At 40.5% G+C, this 18,172-nt stretch overlaps 1 protein-coding gene across 12 annotated transcripts in view; it reads right to left on the bottom strand.

The window, feature by feature from the left end:
- LOC108423891 (plakophilin-4) overlaps positions 1 to 18,172 on the bottom strand; it is a 172,067-nt gene that overhangs the window by 29,110 nt on the left and 124,785 nt on the right. For 8 of the 12 annotated variants that reach the window (XM_017691505.2, XM_037539414.1, XM_037539413.1 and 5 more), the window contains 2 exons: positions 9,917 to 10,090; positions 1,697 to 1,904 (listed from right to left, as the gene is read on the bottom strand). In XM_017691505.2, the coding sequence (XP_017546994.1) occupies positions 1,697 to 1,904; positions 9,917 to 10,090 (382 nt within the window). The remainder of the gene's footprint in view (positions 1 to 1,696; positions 1,905 to 9,916; positions 10,091 to 18,172) is intronic. The other 4 variants (XM_037539412.1, XM_037539409.1, XM_037539411.1 and 1 more) reach the window with 1 other exon arrangement.

The following is an 18,172-nucleotide window of genomic DNA, read 5'->3' on the forward strand; positions in this document are numbered from 1 at the left end:
TGTATAAACTAAATTGCTCAGAACGCCTTAGAGAAATGGCATAATAGCATATTACAGCTGAATATTAAATGTAAAATATGTAAAATCATATATAATATTTGTAATAACTTAAGCTTTATGTAAGGTCTACTGTTTGTTAAAACAGAAAGAAATAGCACTACTGAGTCAGGAGAAAAAATAGGCTAAAACACTGTTCTGCTCACCCGGGAAAATGTCTGATAGAGGTGTTGGGTCAGACTTCCTGGATGTTTTTTCCAGCTCATCGCTCAGGTCTCAAATGCAAAATCAACCCTATACTGAAGACGATATGATGACTATAATAAATGATTCACTTCATCGGAGGACATGTCCTTCACCAAGTTTTGACTGAGTTCTCTTTAAACACTCTTTTAATGTGCTCACAATCATCAGATTTATCCACTGAAGAGGGTCCGAAGCACAACTGATGTTATGTTCTTCTGCAAGTTTTGTGCAATTACAATGGACTTTACTTGAAGGGTCCCTACATAATACATTCATAACATCTTACATAAACACTTCGTAACATTTTAATGAATGCTTAAAATCAACATTTCTAAAGTATACATGTTTTATATGGCATTAATATATATTATGTGTTTTACTGAGAAACCTTCAAAATAAAAATCCTATTTTTTTTATTTTGAAAAACTATTATTTTCAGTAAAACGGCAAATTTCTGGACAACCTAAATAAAAATGACCTCACTTTATCCCTTTGGTCGTGCTTTGCCACTCATTTCTTAAGTATTTATTGTATTGCATGTTACTTTACTATATGGACAGTAAATTATTCATAAATATGCTTAGGAACAACCATTCGACAGAATCTTAGTGTGGTGGTGTGCCCAAGTGTCAAAGTACTTAATGACCAAAGGGGTAAAGTGAGGTCATTTCTATTTTGGCTGTCCAGAAATGAGGCGTTTCATTGAACATGATATTGTTTTTCAAAGCAGTTTATATCATGTAAAACATGTATGCTTTATGAATGTTGATGTAAACATTCATGAATGTTATAAAGCATTTATGTTAGATGTTGTGTTGTGTAGACACCCTTCAAGTAAAGTGGTATCAAACTTACATAGCCTAGCTTTAAATTGTCTCGGTCATAAGAAAACCTCATAACTTTTCTTTTAACTTTCAAATACCCTTTGAAGATTTTTTTTAAGAAACATGGACCAATAGAAACAGTTTGTCCAATTCGGTCATGTTCAATTCTTAGTTAGGTCTCCTGCTTTCACAGCATGCATTTCCTTTAAGTCATGTAAAGCCAGCCACCCCATGTTTTCAAACTGCTGCTAACACAATGCTACTGAACAGCACAACATGCTTGGAGACAGACACTAACTGCGAAGTTATGGAGGAGAGGGAGGACAATCCTACCCTCCCAGAGTGAGCAAGGACAATTATGCTTTCTTGGACTCCGCGCCAGATAGCTGTGGCCTCAGCAGGCACTGTACTTTCAATCATCTCACAACACAGACAGCGCACCACTTGAGAGTCCCATCAAATTTTTTATGTTACATTAACACATTCCCTCTCCTGTAATGCTCCCGTTTTAAAAATATGAAGTTTTCTTATTCCAATGTCGAAATGTGAACAGCAAAAAACAGTGGAAAAATGGAAAAATAAAATGGAAAAGAAAGGTTTAGACTACAAATTTAAGTATCAGCACGTACCTAGGGTCTTTCTGTATGCTGTCGATGGATGGTGAGCGAGTGGCTCCGTCGTCCATGCCCACAGTCGGCCGGGTGTACCCCTCAGACGGCCGGTAGGTTCCAGGCCGGTACGGCTCAGAGTACGGAGCTGCTGCATTCAGCATGTACGAGCTTCTTTGGTACGTCAGGTTGCTACGCTGGCTGGAGCTTCTCTGAAGGTTCCCCACACCTTCATGAGAAGAAAGACAAACAAAACACACATGAGAACATGTAAAACACAGCGTGGGAACAGAGAGAGAGGAGAGAGGGAGCGAGCGAGACAGGGAGGGAGAGAGTCGTTTTAAACTGAGCTTTCAAACACACAGTTATTCCCTCAATCTGGAAGTCATTAGTGCTGCGAGTGAGCGCAGTGTTGAATGCTGGGCAAACAAGACACATTCTCTGCCAAAGATTGTTGTCGTTTCTTCATGCAGCAGCTTTACAGAATAAATCCTACAGGTTCTGTCGAGGGATGAGTGTGTGGCAACAGAGATAATCCCTTGTTCATTGGGGCCAGGTGCACCTCAGAGATGCACTGTGTGACTGTGCTGTAGACTGACTTTCTCCTTCAGCAATATGTCACACACATCCAACCCATTAATATTCACGCACTTGTTTTTATACAATATCAGGACATGAGGTCATACACAAGTCCCATATCATTGTTGTCCAAAGACAAACATGCATCTCTAATGTTGCCTGTTGTTCTCTGATTCTTCTATAAAGTCAGGAAACTATAAAAAATGTATGAAAACACAAAAAGACGTGTATTTCCCTACTTTTCCATTAACATCCTAAATGGTACACACACACACACACACACACACACACACTGCCCGGTCTTCAAATATTTAGTCTGTGAGCATCTTGGCTGAATCTTCATTCTTAAATAATTACTCTCTCTCCCTTCACTTCCATCACTGCTGTAATACAGCCCAGGTCTCTCTGTAAAACACTCCAGACAGCAAACGAGTCTCAGTAAAGGGTCAGTCAGTCACATTCCAGAGAATGAAGTAGAGAAAGAAAACACACACAAGCACACAACCAATGGCCTCATTTATTACACCAAGGTGGCCCCTCCCTAACATAAAAGCCTACGTCTAAATGTAGAACTAAAAACTGCAAAAGGCTGAAATATGGAAATGAGGCCTCAAAAATCACATATATTTTTCATCCTGCACACCCTGAACATCAGATACTACTACTACTACTACCGCTACTACTACTACCACTACTACTAATAAAAATAATAATGCATTTATAGAGTACTTTTTACTTTATGCTTTGTTTAACAGTAATAGAAGAAACTATGCATAATAATTTTGACCCACAGTTTAGAAGAATAACAAAGATGCCTCTCCATATTTTCTGTACTCTACAGAAGGTGTTTTCACAAAGTCAGTACCTGTTCGAACACAGGGAGACATTCTATGAGGTAAGCAGGTGCTTTAAAGCCTTGGAAACTAGAAGCACAACTTTAAAGTCGATCTTAAAAGATGCAGGCAGTCAGTGCAGTTCTTTTAAAACTGGAGTGATATGAGCTCTGTTTTGTTTTTGTTAGAATCCATGCTACTGAATTTTGTACAAGTTATAGAGGATGTATAGAGTTTTCTTTGGAAACCCAGTAAGAAGAGAATTACAGCAAATCAATTCTGCTTGTAACAAACACATGAACTCTCTGCGTTGCTCTGAAAAGAAAAAAAAAAACAACAAGGCTGAACTCAAAAAGGTACATTAGGGACTGTGTTTCATGCCATCAGAGTCCAAGATCACACCAAGGTTTCCTACTTCAGGTTTGGTATATGAAGCCAAAGAACCAAGCTTCTCGCAAAGCATTTTCTCAGAATTTCACTACCAAGATTGGTTATAGAAAATTTTGTAAAATCCACTGAAAAATACTGAAATATCTGACTTACAACTGGTAAGCTAGTAAGCCTGTCAACAGAGTCTTCAGAAGGAATGGAAATATAATAGTTTGTCATCAGCATAGCTATGAAAATGGATTGCGTTTCATATCTAGAGGTAACGTAAACAGAGAAAAGCAGAGAAAGGCCCTAAAACTGAACCTTGTGGGACTCCACAAAAATGTTACTAGTTTTTGATGAAAGATTTCCCATTAAAACCATGAACTGTCCATCTATTAAATATGATTTAACCATTCTAAAACTGTGCTTATAAGGCCTACTCAGTATTTGAGACCATGCAGTAGAATCTTCTGATCAACTGTATGTGCCAAATCAAATGTTTCAGGTAAGTTTCTGCAGGTGTTCTGATGAATGAATGCATTCACATAATCTAACAAATATAAACAGATCATCAATGTGATAATGCAAGCCAATCTTTAACCTTGTTACATCAATGTATGATATTGCAAGGCATATAGCAGTAAACACTATATTTTAAAGTATACACACTCCTAATTTGTGAATTTAGCTATTTCATAAAATCTTTCCAGAAAATGATGCTGATGATGCTGTTACTACAGCAAAAAGGGGAAAAAACTCTATTAATACCCTAGATTTCAGAAGAAATGTTGGATACACAGGTGTCTACAAAGTTGTGGACACGTAGTGCACTTTAGTCAAAATATCACAAAAAAAATTTAACACGGTAATAATGAGATCAGATAAGTAGATGAAGCTGAACATATTAATGCTGTTTACCAGGCCTGTTGCTGGGTCAGTCTCAGAGAATGTTTATTTAAGTTCAGTCTGACACACTGGCTCCCCATACATGCAGTCAGGTGTGAGAGGACGAGGTCTGAGAAAACATTTAGACACATGGCCTGTGTCCTTCCATCAAGCAAATATAGCAAGACAGATGACTTCAGTCAGGCACACTCTGGAATTTTGGCAGGAATGAAAGTCATTACTGCAGTCAGCACCTCACCACCACTCCAATGTTACGGTAATCATGAAAGGATTCTTCATATGAGGTCTCTAAATGCACTCGTGTACTTTACAGTGACTTGGATGATCATCTGAATGACGAGAAGGATTTAGATTTGTGTGCAGACACAAAATTCCTTTATTTTTATTCAGAGGTGCGTAGAGTAGCCTAAACCCATATTCATGAACAAGCATTTATATTCATGTAAGATAATGACTCAAAAGTAACTTCCCCAAATATGGCTTGAGCTCAAGTACACAAGTATTGGGTCAAAAAACTACTGAAGTACTGAGAAGCTTATAGATTAAGATTAACTGGCCCTTATTAGTCCCACAACAGGGAAATTTCACCTCTGCATTTAACCCATTTGTGAAGTGAAACACCACATACACTCTAGTGAGCACACACACACTAGGGGGCAGTGAGCACACTTGGCCGGAGCAGTGGGCAGCCCAATCCGCAGCGTCCGGCGAGCAGTTGGGGGTTAGGTGTCTTGCTCAAGGACACCTCAGTCATGTGCTGTCGGCTCTGGGGATCGAACCGGCGACCTTCCGGTCACAAGGCTGGTTCCCTAACCTCAAGCCCATGACTGCCCCAATAGATCTGCAGTGTAATGTCTTTGTACATCCAGTATCATAACACAAAGTACAAATCCATTAATGTTTTACTTAAGTACACCTACTTGTGTAAATGTAATTTTACTCTTTACTCTTAAATTTACTCTTATTTATGTTAAACATTTAATTACACATTTTGTTATGTAATAAGTTACTTTTACTTTTGATGTACATACTTCATTGACAACTTCAGGCCTGAACCTCTGGTTTCTTTCAGTTTGTTTTGATGTCAACAAATGATAAAAACGTGGTAAAAATGTAAAAGATGTAAAAGCTCCTGCAAAACAAGACTGCATGCACAATAATAACTTTTCTGGACTTTCAAATCATGATAAAATATCTGCTCTTCTACTTACAAACACAAATGTTACGTTGATTGAAAGTCTGTTTTAATGAGGTATGAGTGAGAAATAATTGAACAATATAAGAAGAGTATATACACTTACAAGGTGTAATGTTTGTTTCTGTCTTTTTTATGTAAACCTTCCCCCAGCATCTCCTATTGGTGATGCTAGATAGAGAAGGTAAAAGCTACTGGCTTCCTATATAGACTGTTCTGCCCTTTCTACTAAGAACTAGAGTCTGGTTGTCAATGAACCTGTTTTTTTTTTCCAACTTGCTTTTTTTGTTTGACCCAAAACTGAGGAACAGTTGAACTTTCCACATGCAGCACCTCACTGCAGCAAACATCAGATTAGCTTTCTTCTGTGACTACTCTAACCTGCTTCCCTCCGTCTCTCTACCTCTCTCAGCACAATACCAGCAAAAGGAAAATGGCAAGTAACATTTATGCTCCTGCAGATGCAAATGAAGTCAATTTAATGGTGCTTAAAGGAGCCCAGGAGTAAAGAACTAATGGTCCATCAGTATTTATGATTCTGAGACTGCTCTGGTTAGAGCATCACAGAGCTTTTCTGCTGAGTAGGACTGCATAAAATATGGCGTATTAAGCACTATAGTGAAATCAGCATTCACAATACTGATGTAATTCACAGTTATACACTGAAGGCTGCAATGCACACATGAGCCCTCTGACCATTCACAGTGTTTTCATTGCAGGTTTTGAACATCTTGGCCAAACATGATTTCAAGGAATTCACCTTCCGAAAGTATATTATTTTGGTTGAATTAATATCAGCCTGTCCTGGGTGTTTCCTGTCATCCGTCCAATGACCGCTGGACAAATGGCTTAGAGAGTGTGTGTGTGTGTGTGTGTGTGTGTGTGTGTGTGTGTGTGTCTAGGTGTGCAATACAAGCCTACACTCTCTCATGTGCTGCTCCTACACCTATATCAGAATGTTGCAACATAATTATATGCTGAATAGCAAATGGCATACCACTTTCGATGTAGCAACTGATCTTTTATTTAATGATTTAAAATGTGAATTTTAGGATCATAGCAGAGGAAAAAACATTATTTACACTAAGACTTTGGCTGATCGTATGTACTGGAAATGTGTTCACTGTGAGAAAAAAAAAAAAAAAAAACATCTACCAATTTGGCTGCAAAGAAAAAGGACAAACAAAAAATCTCTAATAATAATGATAACAATAATGCACATTAATCCTTAAATCATGCCACTTCAATTCAGTAAGTTGTTTTTAATATACTTCACTGCTTATCAGAATTGCAATATATAGCAATATGTACTAGTATTCTATGTTGTGCAGCCATACTACTGTGTATAAGAGATAATTACAGTATTTGTTTCGGTTTGATTTGAATGCCGACTGAACACAGAGCTTCCAAACACAGTTCGTCTACAAAAACACGAGTGGTACCCATTCTGATTAAAGAAGCCATGAAGATTTAATTTCACACCATGACAGAGAGTGCTTTTTGATAAAGAGCCCCAAATGACCTTTTGTCTCTCTTCACTTCTCTGTTATGAAGCGTAAACACATCCTGAGCACTTACCGTCGACTTCAGACCGTCTTATTAAGAAACCTGCCAGCCTGAGAGGGAGAGGGAGAGAAGGAGAGAGAGAGGGGGGGGGGGGGAAAGGGAGAGAGAAAGGGAGGGAGGGAGGGAGAGGGAAAGAAAGGGAGGGAGGGAGGGAGAGAGAGGGAGAGAAATGGCGGGAGAGAGGGAGGGAGAGAGAGGGAGAGAAAGGGAGGGAGGGAGGGAGGGAGAGAGAGGGAGAGAGAGGGAGAGAAAGGGAGGGAGGGAGGGAGAGAGGGAGAGAAAGGGAGGGAGGGAGGGAGAGAGGGAGAGAAAGGGAGGGAGAGAGAGAGGGAGGGAGGGAGAGAGGGAGAGGGAGAGAGGGAGGGAGGGAGGAAGAGAGGGAGAGCGTGAGAGGGGGATGGAGGGAGGGAGGGAGAGAGCACTGTGCCACTCGCATAATGGACTCCTTTAGTCTCTGTCTCTCTTATTTGTCTACACTGTAGACTCTACAGTGTGCTGTCTGTCTGTCTCTTCATCTGTTTCTCATGTGCCTTCTTCTGTTTCTCATGTGTCTGTCTCTCTCTCCCACTGAGAAGAAAAGCTGGTTCTGAGGAACACAGTGTTCCCTCAGGATAAAGGGCGGGACACACACAGTGTACCTGAGTCATTAACATCTCTGTCACACAGACACACATAGGCCCCTTCCAGATGTCCTCCTCTCACACACACACACACACACACACACACACACAGTTTATACGCTTATATTAAAGGTGTAATGACATGTATCGAAATATCTAATTTGTGTATTGAAATGTAAAATTATATTCCTGATACACTGTCTCTTTAGAGCGTCTCTCATTGGCAGTCTTTCACCAAATCCACTGTTGATGATCACAGTTACAGGCATCCAGGTGCCTCATCAGGCTTAAGTGGGCGGGGAAGGGGTGGGGCTTAAAGCCACACACATGCTCAAGTATATGAGCTTTTTTCTGAAGTTACTGAAAAATTCTATTAATTATGTTTTTTATTTTTTTGAGGGGGGGGGGTGTTTTTGTTTCATTTATTTTAAAAAGTCTGTTGGTAGGTCAATCATGTGCAATACATGTATGAAGTGTGAAGATATTTTGCTTTTCTATTTATAATGTTTGTTTTCTTATATTCATCACCATTCCCACGTGCAACATAATCACACTCCATGTGCAATAGTGCACATGCAATTTGGCTAAAATATCCTTACAATGTAAAGATTTTTGCCTTTAATAATATGATTGTTTATACTATTATTTTTTGTGAATAGAGTTTACATTTATCTTATTTTTTATCTTTAGTATTATATATATTATTTATGAAGTAATAGTAAGAAACGGTAACCTTGTTAAGTCGTTATCAAGGTTAATTATTTTGTTAATTCTCTTCTTGTTACTTCTTGAGTGCCTTGCTATCCTATTGCTGCTGTAGCACTGTAAATTTCCCTGTTGTGGGACTAATAAAGCATCATCTTATCAGTGTAGTGGCACTTCTGGTTTACTTGCTTCATATTTCTCTTTTTTAGCTGTTCTGTTCTTTTGTAATCTTTGTAATATTACTTTGACTTGATGTTTTGCAATTTACAAATTGATGATTTTTAATTTACAAACACACTTTATTCTATGCGTGATATTGTTTTTGTTATATCTTTATGCTTTATTGCACTTTCGTTGTGACACTATAACATTTATCACAGACAAATGTACATTAGGGCTACCCTCAGTGTACCCTGAGTTTAGATAAAGGTTGATTAATTTGAGCTCTGTAGAAACATTCTTAACTTGCCCAATATATATCTTCACCGCAGAATTAAAAATTAAGAATATCTGTATTGTTACAACCCTTTTTTTTCCTTTTTCTTTTTTTTTTAACTTTATTTTTATTGGTACATCGAGGGAACAGGCAGGCACAAATTATAATTATAGCAAAAATGGGGGAGGGGGAGAAGAAAGAAGAAAAAAAAAATCAATAACAATAATAAAGTGGGGGTCGTGGTTCTACATCTGGTATTATGTTGAGTCTTTTGTTTTATTATTAAGAAATTTGTCCCATTTACTCAAAGTTTAGAAGACCTTTCCTACTGTAGCCTTAAAGATAGGGTTATGTGTTCCATGTGCTGAATTTCTTTGACTACGTCCATCCATTGCTCAAGAGTTGGCGGTGATGTTTGCAGCCATTTCCTTGTAATAGCCTTTTTTGCTGGCTGCTGTAAGGATTCGGAATAAATACTTGTCCTTCTCCCTTCAGTCTCCAAGCATGAGCCCCAAGTACAAAGTGGTACAGTTACATGGTATGTCCAGCTCTAAGATTACAGATATTATATCTCTTACTTCTTCCCAGTAAAAAAGTAGTACAGGACAAGACCAGAAGATACGAGTATGATCTGCAACCTTTTCACCACAATTTCTCCAACAGCAGCTGCTTTGTTTTAGATGCTTTACACTTTGTTTGGGGGAGACAAAGAAGCGACTAATTGACTTCCAGCAAAATTCCATTACAACCCTTCTTATATACATCAGCATATGATAAATGACACTAAAGTATACTTGTTTTAGGAAACATCCACCCCAACATCTTCTCATTGTACACTTACAGTCTGCATGACACACTTGATCCTCATGAAATATAATCTCCGCTGCTTTTAAGCCTTTTCTGTCTTCACCAATGAAGTTCCGCAGTTTTGTTTCTCTCACAACATATTTAATTACCCACTTAACTAAAAAGTGTAGAATACTGAATTACTTGAGCTAATTTCCTTTAAAATAAAATACAGCTGCTAACCTGAGGGTGACCGGTAAAGGGTACTGTGAGTGACATGGCTGGGGCTGCGGTACAGTGGCCCCTGGAAGGCGCGGTCCTCGTAGATGGGTCCGATGTGACGGTCTGGAGACATGGCTGAGCGGAGTTCGGGTCCATGATGGCTGTGCTGACTCGCATAGGATGCTCGTAGACCTGCTGAGAGCAGAGAAACAGCCCAAATAAGACAGCGCTCCAATACACTCGCACTCACTCTTGTGAGCTCAGCATCTGACCCTCACTGAGTAAATACACTGTAGTAAATACACTTTTACAGCTAATCCATGTAACCCTCAGCACTGTCGACAGGGCAGAGAGTACAACACGCTAACACACGGAAATCCCTCACACACACAGTCAGAAAATAAAACACCAAAGGATTTTATGTGAGAAAAATCATTTTATCCATCCCGCTCACGTTTTGCTAAGCTGCCAAAGCCTTAATTGAAAAGAGTCTCTGATTGCCAGCAACGTTAGCACAGCACGACGTAGCATCCTGGCGCATGAGGAGCTGGAGTTGTTGACCTCCTAATAGTGGGTAAAGCTAAAAATGCAGAGCAAATACTCAGCCACTAGCTCTTATTACACAGTATACCCCAGGCCTCCTGCTGGGTCTACACAGCCAAAGGCACAAAGTCCAGTACAGTCTGCAGAACAGCAATATTCGACTCACGGATGATTCATTCTTTTCAACCTGTTCTTTTCGGTGAGCTAGTTTAAGTACAAATGACTCTGTTGCATTTATGCAATGTTTGCATCCAAGCATGCTAAAATAACAGAATTTTTCACTATTTAATTTCAAATCATAACATAATTAGGGCTATCATTTGACACGCACCCTTCCAGCCTCAACTTGCACAGGGACTCCATTTCCCAGAATCCCTTGGGAGATCATGTAACTGTTCAACCTCATCATTCAACCAGTGATCGCTCCAACTCTCCTGAATACTAATCTGTTTCATGTCCGTTACATGACTTTCCTAGTTTAATATATAAGCCGGCTTTAAGGTAGTGTAGTGGTGAGGTATTGTTTCTCCTGTAGAACTACTGAGCGTTTCCATTGCGCTTTTGGTTGCCCTTTTCGCGTATTGGACTATTTTTCTGGATGTCTGTTCATTGCCTTTTGTCTTTGCCCTTCTGGTTATGTTTGCCCTGTTTTGACTTTGTTCTGTTCTGGATTTTACCCAAGCCTGTACTACGACTATGATTCTTGTCAATCCCTTTTCTTTAAAGACCCATCTCTTGGATTTTACCATGAGCATCTGACTGGGTCTGTCACGTTACATCATTATTGACTGCATTAGTAATCAAATAATCTGTTGATTACTCTGATGAATAACTTAACAATCAGTTTTCAAAAAGACAAACAACGAAATGGATTTGACTAAATAATAACAAACCATTGTCAAAAATTGCAAAATAATTTATTACGTTATTATTGGAAAATGAACAGATGCCCACATTGACGGATGTGATGGAAGAGGCAGGGCAAATCTCCCCATCCAGAGAGAAACACAGAGAGCACCATGGATTGGTGTTGCATCATCAGGGATCGAACTCATGATCTCCTGATGACACTGCACCACATGAGAGCTGAGAAAAGCTTTTTAAAAGGCTTAATTCACAATATAAAAAATGTGATTTGGCTTAATCAATTAATAATGGCAATCCCAAACATACCAGCTTGGAATTGAATAGCAGCCTCTGAATCAGCTTACTTTTACACTTTGTAGACCATAACTGGCTTTCTCTCTATGTGATTGTGCTTTGTGTATTCTGAGTCGGACTTCCTTAATGAGCAGAATAGTGACATCAGAATAATTCACTGATGAATAACTCAAAGAATCAAACGCAAATAAGCACAGAAGCACAGTACGGTTCGCTTGTGAATAAATGAATCCTTGAATCGGAGATCCGATTCTTTGACATGAACAGTTTGAAAGAACTGATTCAGGAAAGTGAATCGAACTCCCCACAGCACTGCAGAATGGTCTGAGAAGTAATTTGGTCTACGGAGAATACAGCACGCAGCTCACAGGTCACACTCACACACACACACACACACACACACACACACACACACACACAGTTTCAGGTTTGCTGTGCTGGCTAAACTCTACTGCTCTGAAGCACAAAGCTTGACTGTCTGTGTGTGCGCGCGCGCGCGTGTGTGTAGATGGTGCAATGGTGTAACTCGTAGCCATAGTCATTTTGATGCATAGGAAGGGACATGAGGGAAAAGAAGAAAAGCAGAGGAACTGCGTGAGTATGTCTTTAGCTGAAGAGAAACACAGCACCTCCTGGCCTCTCTCCCAACCTCCAGTCTCACCTGCCAGGGAAAACCCAGATGAGGTCATACATATTACTGCAGCCTCAATTACAGTTCTGTGTGTGTCTGTGTGTGTGGGTACAGTAGAGAACCGTGACTATTACAGCTAGGCCCTCGGTCTGGGCCTTAAATATCAAAACAGCCAAAAACACCTCTAAGATAAGTCTAATTGCTTCTAGTGCTCCTATGGGATTCTAGGCGTATGTGAGCACTAAGGTAGCAGCAATTCACATGAACATTTTAGGCCATTCTACATTAAACACAGGCTTCTGAAGCTTGTAAAAGACAATTTTTACATATATTTTACATACTGGGTTTTTACTGGGTTTTGAGTAAAGAGTCCAGGTATAGAGCTGATTTAGAGGCGTTTACTCTCTGACAGACACCCAACGGTTAGGCTGCTGTTCATATTCACAGTCTGCAATGTATGTAGGACTTCCAGAAGGCCCTGAGTGATGAATTTGGTTGCACCCATTGGAAATCAGAACATGATTTAGTGATTCCATTGTTACTTGGTAGCTAATGTGACACATTAAACCTTCAATCCAGTGCCTGCAGGCCTAACTAATGGGAGTGCCATCTTTGCTGTATCTGCCTAGATCCCAAACAAATTCTGATCGGATCATTTTCTGTTAAAAAAAAAAAAAAAAAAAAAAGGTCATATTTTGTTTCTGTCCAAAAGTCAGTAATGAAAAAGTGTAGCAAAACAGTGCTTGGCTATTTTACATTTATTTATAATACAAACATTCTATTAAATAAAAATGATCTAAGTGTACAGACACGTATAGACACAGCTCAGAGATAATTACGCCCTCTCTGAAGGTCTAGCATGCCCACAGGGCCCCCCTGCCACACCCCCATGTGTGTTTAATGCCTGGTACTCTCAGAGCAAAAATGCTTGCTTTGCATATTTGTTTGTGCGAAAGCTTTTGAGAGAGCTTGTGCATAAGAGGAGAGTTTGTTTAAAGATAAATTAAAAGTAAGCCTACAGGGCGAGGAAGACAAAGCAGCAGGTTGTCTGTGAGAGTTATTTTGCATTCCAGAGGGACACTGTGCAGCAACTGTGGCTGCAACTCTGGCCCAGCTGTAACGCAGGAGCTTAGAGGACCCTCAGAACCCTGCAGAAACCCCCTAGTGTGCATGTACACCCAGATAAAATAGAAGTGTATGATGTGAGATGTAACAGTTGCAGCTGCTGGTGAAAGAAGAGAGAGAGAGAGAAAACCTCTGTGCCTGACTGAATCATGGAGAAACAGTGAAAAAGTCCATCGTCTGCAGGCACTGAATAAACTACGGGGAGCACTGCAGAATAAACTGCACCTTGTATAATCAAAATAGAAAAAGAGGCAGGGCTGAAAAAAAAACAGGGATGGAAAAGCCAGTGAGAGCATTAGAGCATAAGGGAAAGACAGGGTGCACGAAAGCATGAAGAAGAGTATGGGGAGGAGGGGAGAGAGCAAGAGAGAGCGAGACAGAGAGCAAGAGAGAGCGAGAGACAGAGAGAAGAGAGAGACAAAGAGAGAAAGAGTGTGTGAGAGTTATCCAGCTGTACGGAGTATGGAGGTGGATTGTTTGTATTTTTTCATTTAATTTGATCAGCATTTGTAACTGTGCCAGCTGAGTGCAGATCAATAAAAAACCTATTTGTATAAAAAACAATGAGTAAAAGCAGCAAAAGAAGACAACGACAACAAAAAAGACAAAGGAGAAGAAGACGAAGATGAAGGTTTGTACGGATTGTACCAGAACAGTTCCATCAGCGCCTAGAACGTGTCAGAACAGTTCCAGCAGCTTCCGGAACAATCCAGAAGCACCGGGAGCATTTTTCTAAGTTCTATACCAAAACTTTCAGCTCTGAGGACCCTGAGAGTCCTCTGCAACCTCCATCTGAGAAAATCACCACAGACTAATAAAGCCAGACATGGCAAATCATATCAGCCGCCAAGAGCCTCTTCACTGGAGACATGCTCAGCTGCTGCCCTCTCACTCAAGAGTGTGTAATAAGGTTTTCTTTAGCAAGGTCAATGTCATCCTCTCCAGCCTCACACAAGTACAGAGCACAAGGACACACTCGCACGTGAGAGGGTGATGAGTGTTTGTCTCTCCCTCGGTCTTACTCAAACACACACGCAGTCTGACTTTGTTGTCTCACACCACACTGTCCAAACTACATGACAAGACATAAATTGCCTATATTCAGAATACAGGGCTGAAGTGGGACAAATCTAATGCATCACTTTCATATGTGGTCCTGGATCTGATACATACCCAATATGTGCCGGTAATAATGATCAGTTCAGAACAAATGTGTTTTCTTTTGTTTTTTCATTTTCACCATCACTTCACTGCACATTCGCTTATCATTTAGTGTCACACGTGGACATGTGGATGATGCACGTGACGCTGTTGATGTTGACTAGGGTTACAGATAGTTCTGGGTTGGAATACAATAATGCTGCACTTTTGCAATCTGAAAATCATGTTTGGTGTGCAGGTTACTTTTGCTCTAATTAATTCACTGTCATGTGAATAAACATGCTCAGTGTATAAAGACCTTGAGAATGTAGAGCTCATGAACTCTCCGTGTGGCATGCTATCTTCATGCTATTCTCAAGCCCAAAAGAATGGAACAGGCCTGAAGCGTTTTGAAAGTGTGTGCATGTGGGTCCTTTAAGGCTGACCTGTATTCACGCAAATGACAGAAATTAGTGACTTAAGGTGTTTTTCAACCAGGCAGTGCAACCAGAGGTACAGAATGGTACAGTTAGTAGACTAATGAAGTAACTAATTAAGTACCTGTGTCTGTTTCCAATCGCACAACAGAACAGTGAAATTAGATAGGGTGCTCTGGAGGCTGTGTGGTGGTTACATGTTTTCTCATGCATCATTGCTGTAAAATATAGTGGAAAAAATGAGCTGCAAAAGCACATGATTCAGCTTTTACTCTGCATTTGGTTTAATGTGTGGAGTTATTAAGTTAAGTAATACTTTTTAATCCCACAAACAGGGAAATTCCACCTCCGCATTTAACCCATCCATGAAGTGAAACACCCACATACACACTAGTGAACACACACACACACACACACTAGGGGGCAGTGAGCACACTTGCCCGGAGGGTGGGCAGCCCTATACACGGTGTGTATACCGGGGAGCAACTGGGGGTTAAGTGTCTTGCTCAAGTCATGTGCTATCGGCACTGGGGATCGAACCGGCAACCTTCCGGTCACAGGGCCAGTCAGTAAGGACAGGTTTTGAGATTTTTTTAATGTGGTCCTTTTACTGGTTGAGTTGGACACCCCTGTTTTATAACAAAGACCCAATATGAAAACTGCACTTACACTTACACAGTTTTAATTATATGCTAACTTCAATGTTGTCTTAATCAGTTTTAAGTGGGGAAATTGAACCTAACAGCAGTTACACACTGAATTTGACTGAAATAAATGACATGAAAACGCAAAATATTCTGATACAATTTTTTCGCATCAAAACTATACATATTGCTGCAAAAAAAAAAAAAAAAAAAAAAAAAAAAAAAACAAAGAACTATCAAGAACATATTTTCACTTCTCATGAAACTGTCAAATTGTTATTTTGGGCAGGATACTTTCTATTTCGGAAAAGTGAAAGTAGCTCGGTAACTCAGTTGGAGCTGATTTTGAAGATGCAGCTCCCATGAGATAAAGCATAAAACAAGCAGGCCAAGTGTCTTCAAGTGCAAATCAGACATCTTTAGCTCCTCACAGAGCGGCAAATGGTGACACTATGCCATCTACTTTCCATTTTGGAAGAGTGAAAGTAACAAAGACCGATTAAATGCTTTAAAAAGAAATTAAAACTTTCAGTGCTTCCACATATAATTTGGATACTCGTAACCCACTTGGAGCCAGTTTTGGAGATTCAAATCATTTTGAAATTTGTTCAGTGTAGTTTTAGTGGCTGGGACACAACCGGTCAGTCATCTTGGTTGATGCCATGACAACACCAGAGACTATCATGACTGTTTAGAGAATTCATGTTGCTGGTGAAAGTTTGCATAAAACGAAAAAATCATTTCACCATCTGAAAAAGCATGTTTGGTGTGCAAGATATTATTTGCTCTAATCGTGCTTAGTGTATAAAGCCTTTGATAACGCGGAGCTCACAAAATGCCTGTGTGGCATGCTATCCCCATGCTATCCTCAAGACCAAAAGAATGGAATAGGCCTGAAGTGTAATTATTAGACATTAATTACATTTAAATTACAACATTGCTCAGAAAATTCATAATTAGATATTTCCCTATGAACTGTACTGCGCTGCCTGGTGAAAAAATGGCATTTTATATGTGAATGTGAACTGTCAAGGCAGAACAGAACAGAGCAATAAGGTTGAATAGAAACATAACCTAAAGCTCCACTTTCACTGAGGCATGTTCTACTGCTCACACGGTGACCACCTCACAATTACTATAGCATAGAAAAGCACTCTGGGTTTTTTGGTGCTATGACGTTAGTGCCTCTGTGGAGGAGACGAAGGCCCGCGGGTGTCTGCCGGCTGAGTCAAAGCCGCACTGACAACAGAAGTCAGCGCTCATCCCTTACACAGCACTCTAACCTACGCAGTACGTTCAACACGGGCATCTCCCTCAGATCATCTCTCTCAAAAGAAAACCTCCTGCTACTGGCAGGATGTGGCCCTGGTGCAGAGCCTAATAAATCTTCCAGTGTGGCCTAGCTTCATTTGTTACTGCTGAAGGCTTTGCTGACTGTTCTTGGCATTGGCTGCATTAGGCGGAGGCCTCTGGCACAAAGAGCCAGTAAACGAAGGAGCACACTTAAATAGATGCAGCTGACTGGAATTTTCTGTAAAGTCAGGATGAGATTTCTGCTTTTTAACATGAGAGAGGACATGTGGCTGAATGAAGGTTAGCTCACCAGAAAAACCTTAAAAGAGGCTGAAATGTAGCATATAAAACCCTGTGTAATATATGATATGGCTTCCAAAAATATGAATCCCTAAAAGCAGCTGAAGGTTTAGTGCAGGTTTGAAAAGCCTGGTGGAGGTTGAGAGAGAAACAGGGCAGAATTAAGAAACATTACAGGGGCAATTTCAGCCAGGCCTATGGGAAAATTGCCAATAACCCCAGAGAGAGCGAGAGAGCGAGAGAGAGAGAGAGAGAGAGAGAGAGAGAGAGAGAGAGAGAGAGAGAGAGAGAGAGAGAGCGAGAGAGCGAGAGAGCGAGAGAGAGAGAGAGAGAGAGAGAGAGAGAGAGAGAGAGAGGGGAGAGAGAGAACAGAACAAAGAAAGACAGAAGAAAAGAGAAAGAAGAAAAGAGAAAGAAGAAAAGAGAGAGAAAACCGAACAACAAAGAAATAGACAGAAGAAAAGAGAAAGAGAGAGAAAAAGAAACACAGAGAGAGAAGAACAGAGAAAGAAAAACAGAAGGACAGAGAAAGAGAGAGCGAGAAAGCGAGAGCGAGAGAGAGAGAGCGAGCGAGCGAGCGAGAGAGAGAGAGAGAGAGAGAGAGAGAGCGAGCGAGCGAGCGAGCGAGCGAGCGAGCGAGAGAGCGCGAGAGAGAGAGACAGTGAGAAGGAGCAAGAAAGATCGAGAGAGACAGATCCACTCTGACAGAGCTGCCCAGGGCTTGTTGCAGAGATTGAGTTTCAGGTGTGATTCCTCAGCTCGATGTTAATGAATTAGCAGGAAACTCCAGTCTGGCACCTCTCAGCCTGTTACACACACTACTGGCCACGTCACACAATGCAGCGAGAGGGGAACCACAGCACCGGATCATGCTGACGTCTGGTATAACCCATCAACACCTGGCGATGGGACCGTAAAGCTACAGCTAACGGTCAACTACTAAAGCAACAAAGATGAGTGCAGACAATAGAGCTCTTCACTCTACAGAGACGTGGTCAACTCC

The sequence above is a fragment of the Pygocentrus nattereri genome, chromosome 6 (assembly GCF_015220715.1).
Source record: "Pygocentrus nattereri isolate fPygNat1 chromosome 6, fPygNat1.pri, whole genome shotgun sequence".
Classification (NCBI taxonomy): domain Eukaryota; kingdom Metazoa; phylum Chordata; class Actinopteri; order Characiformes; family Serrasalmidae; genus Pygocentrus; species Pygocentrus nattereri.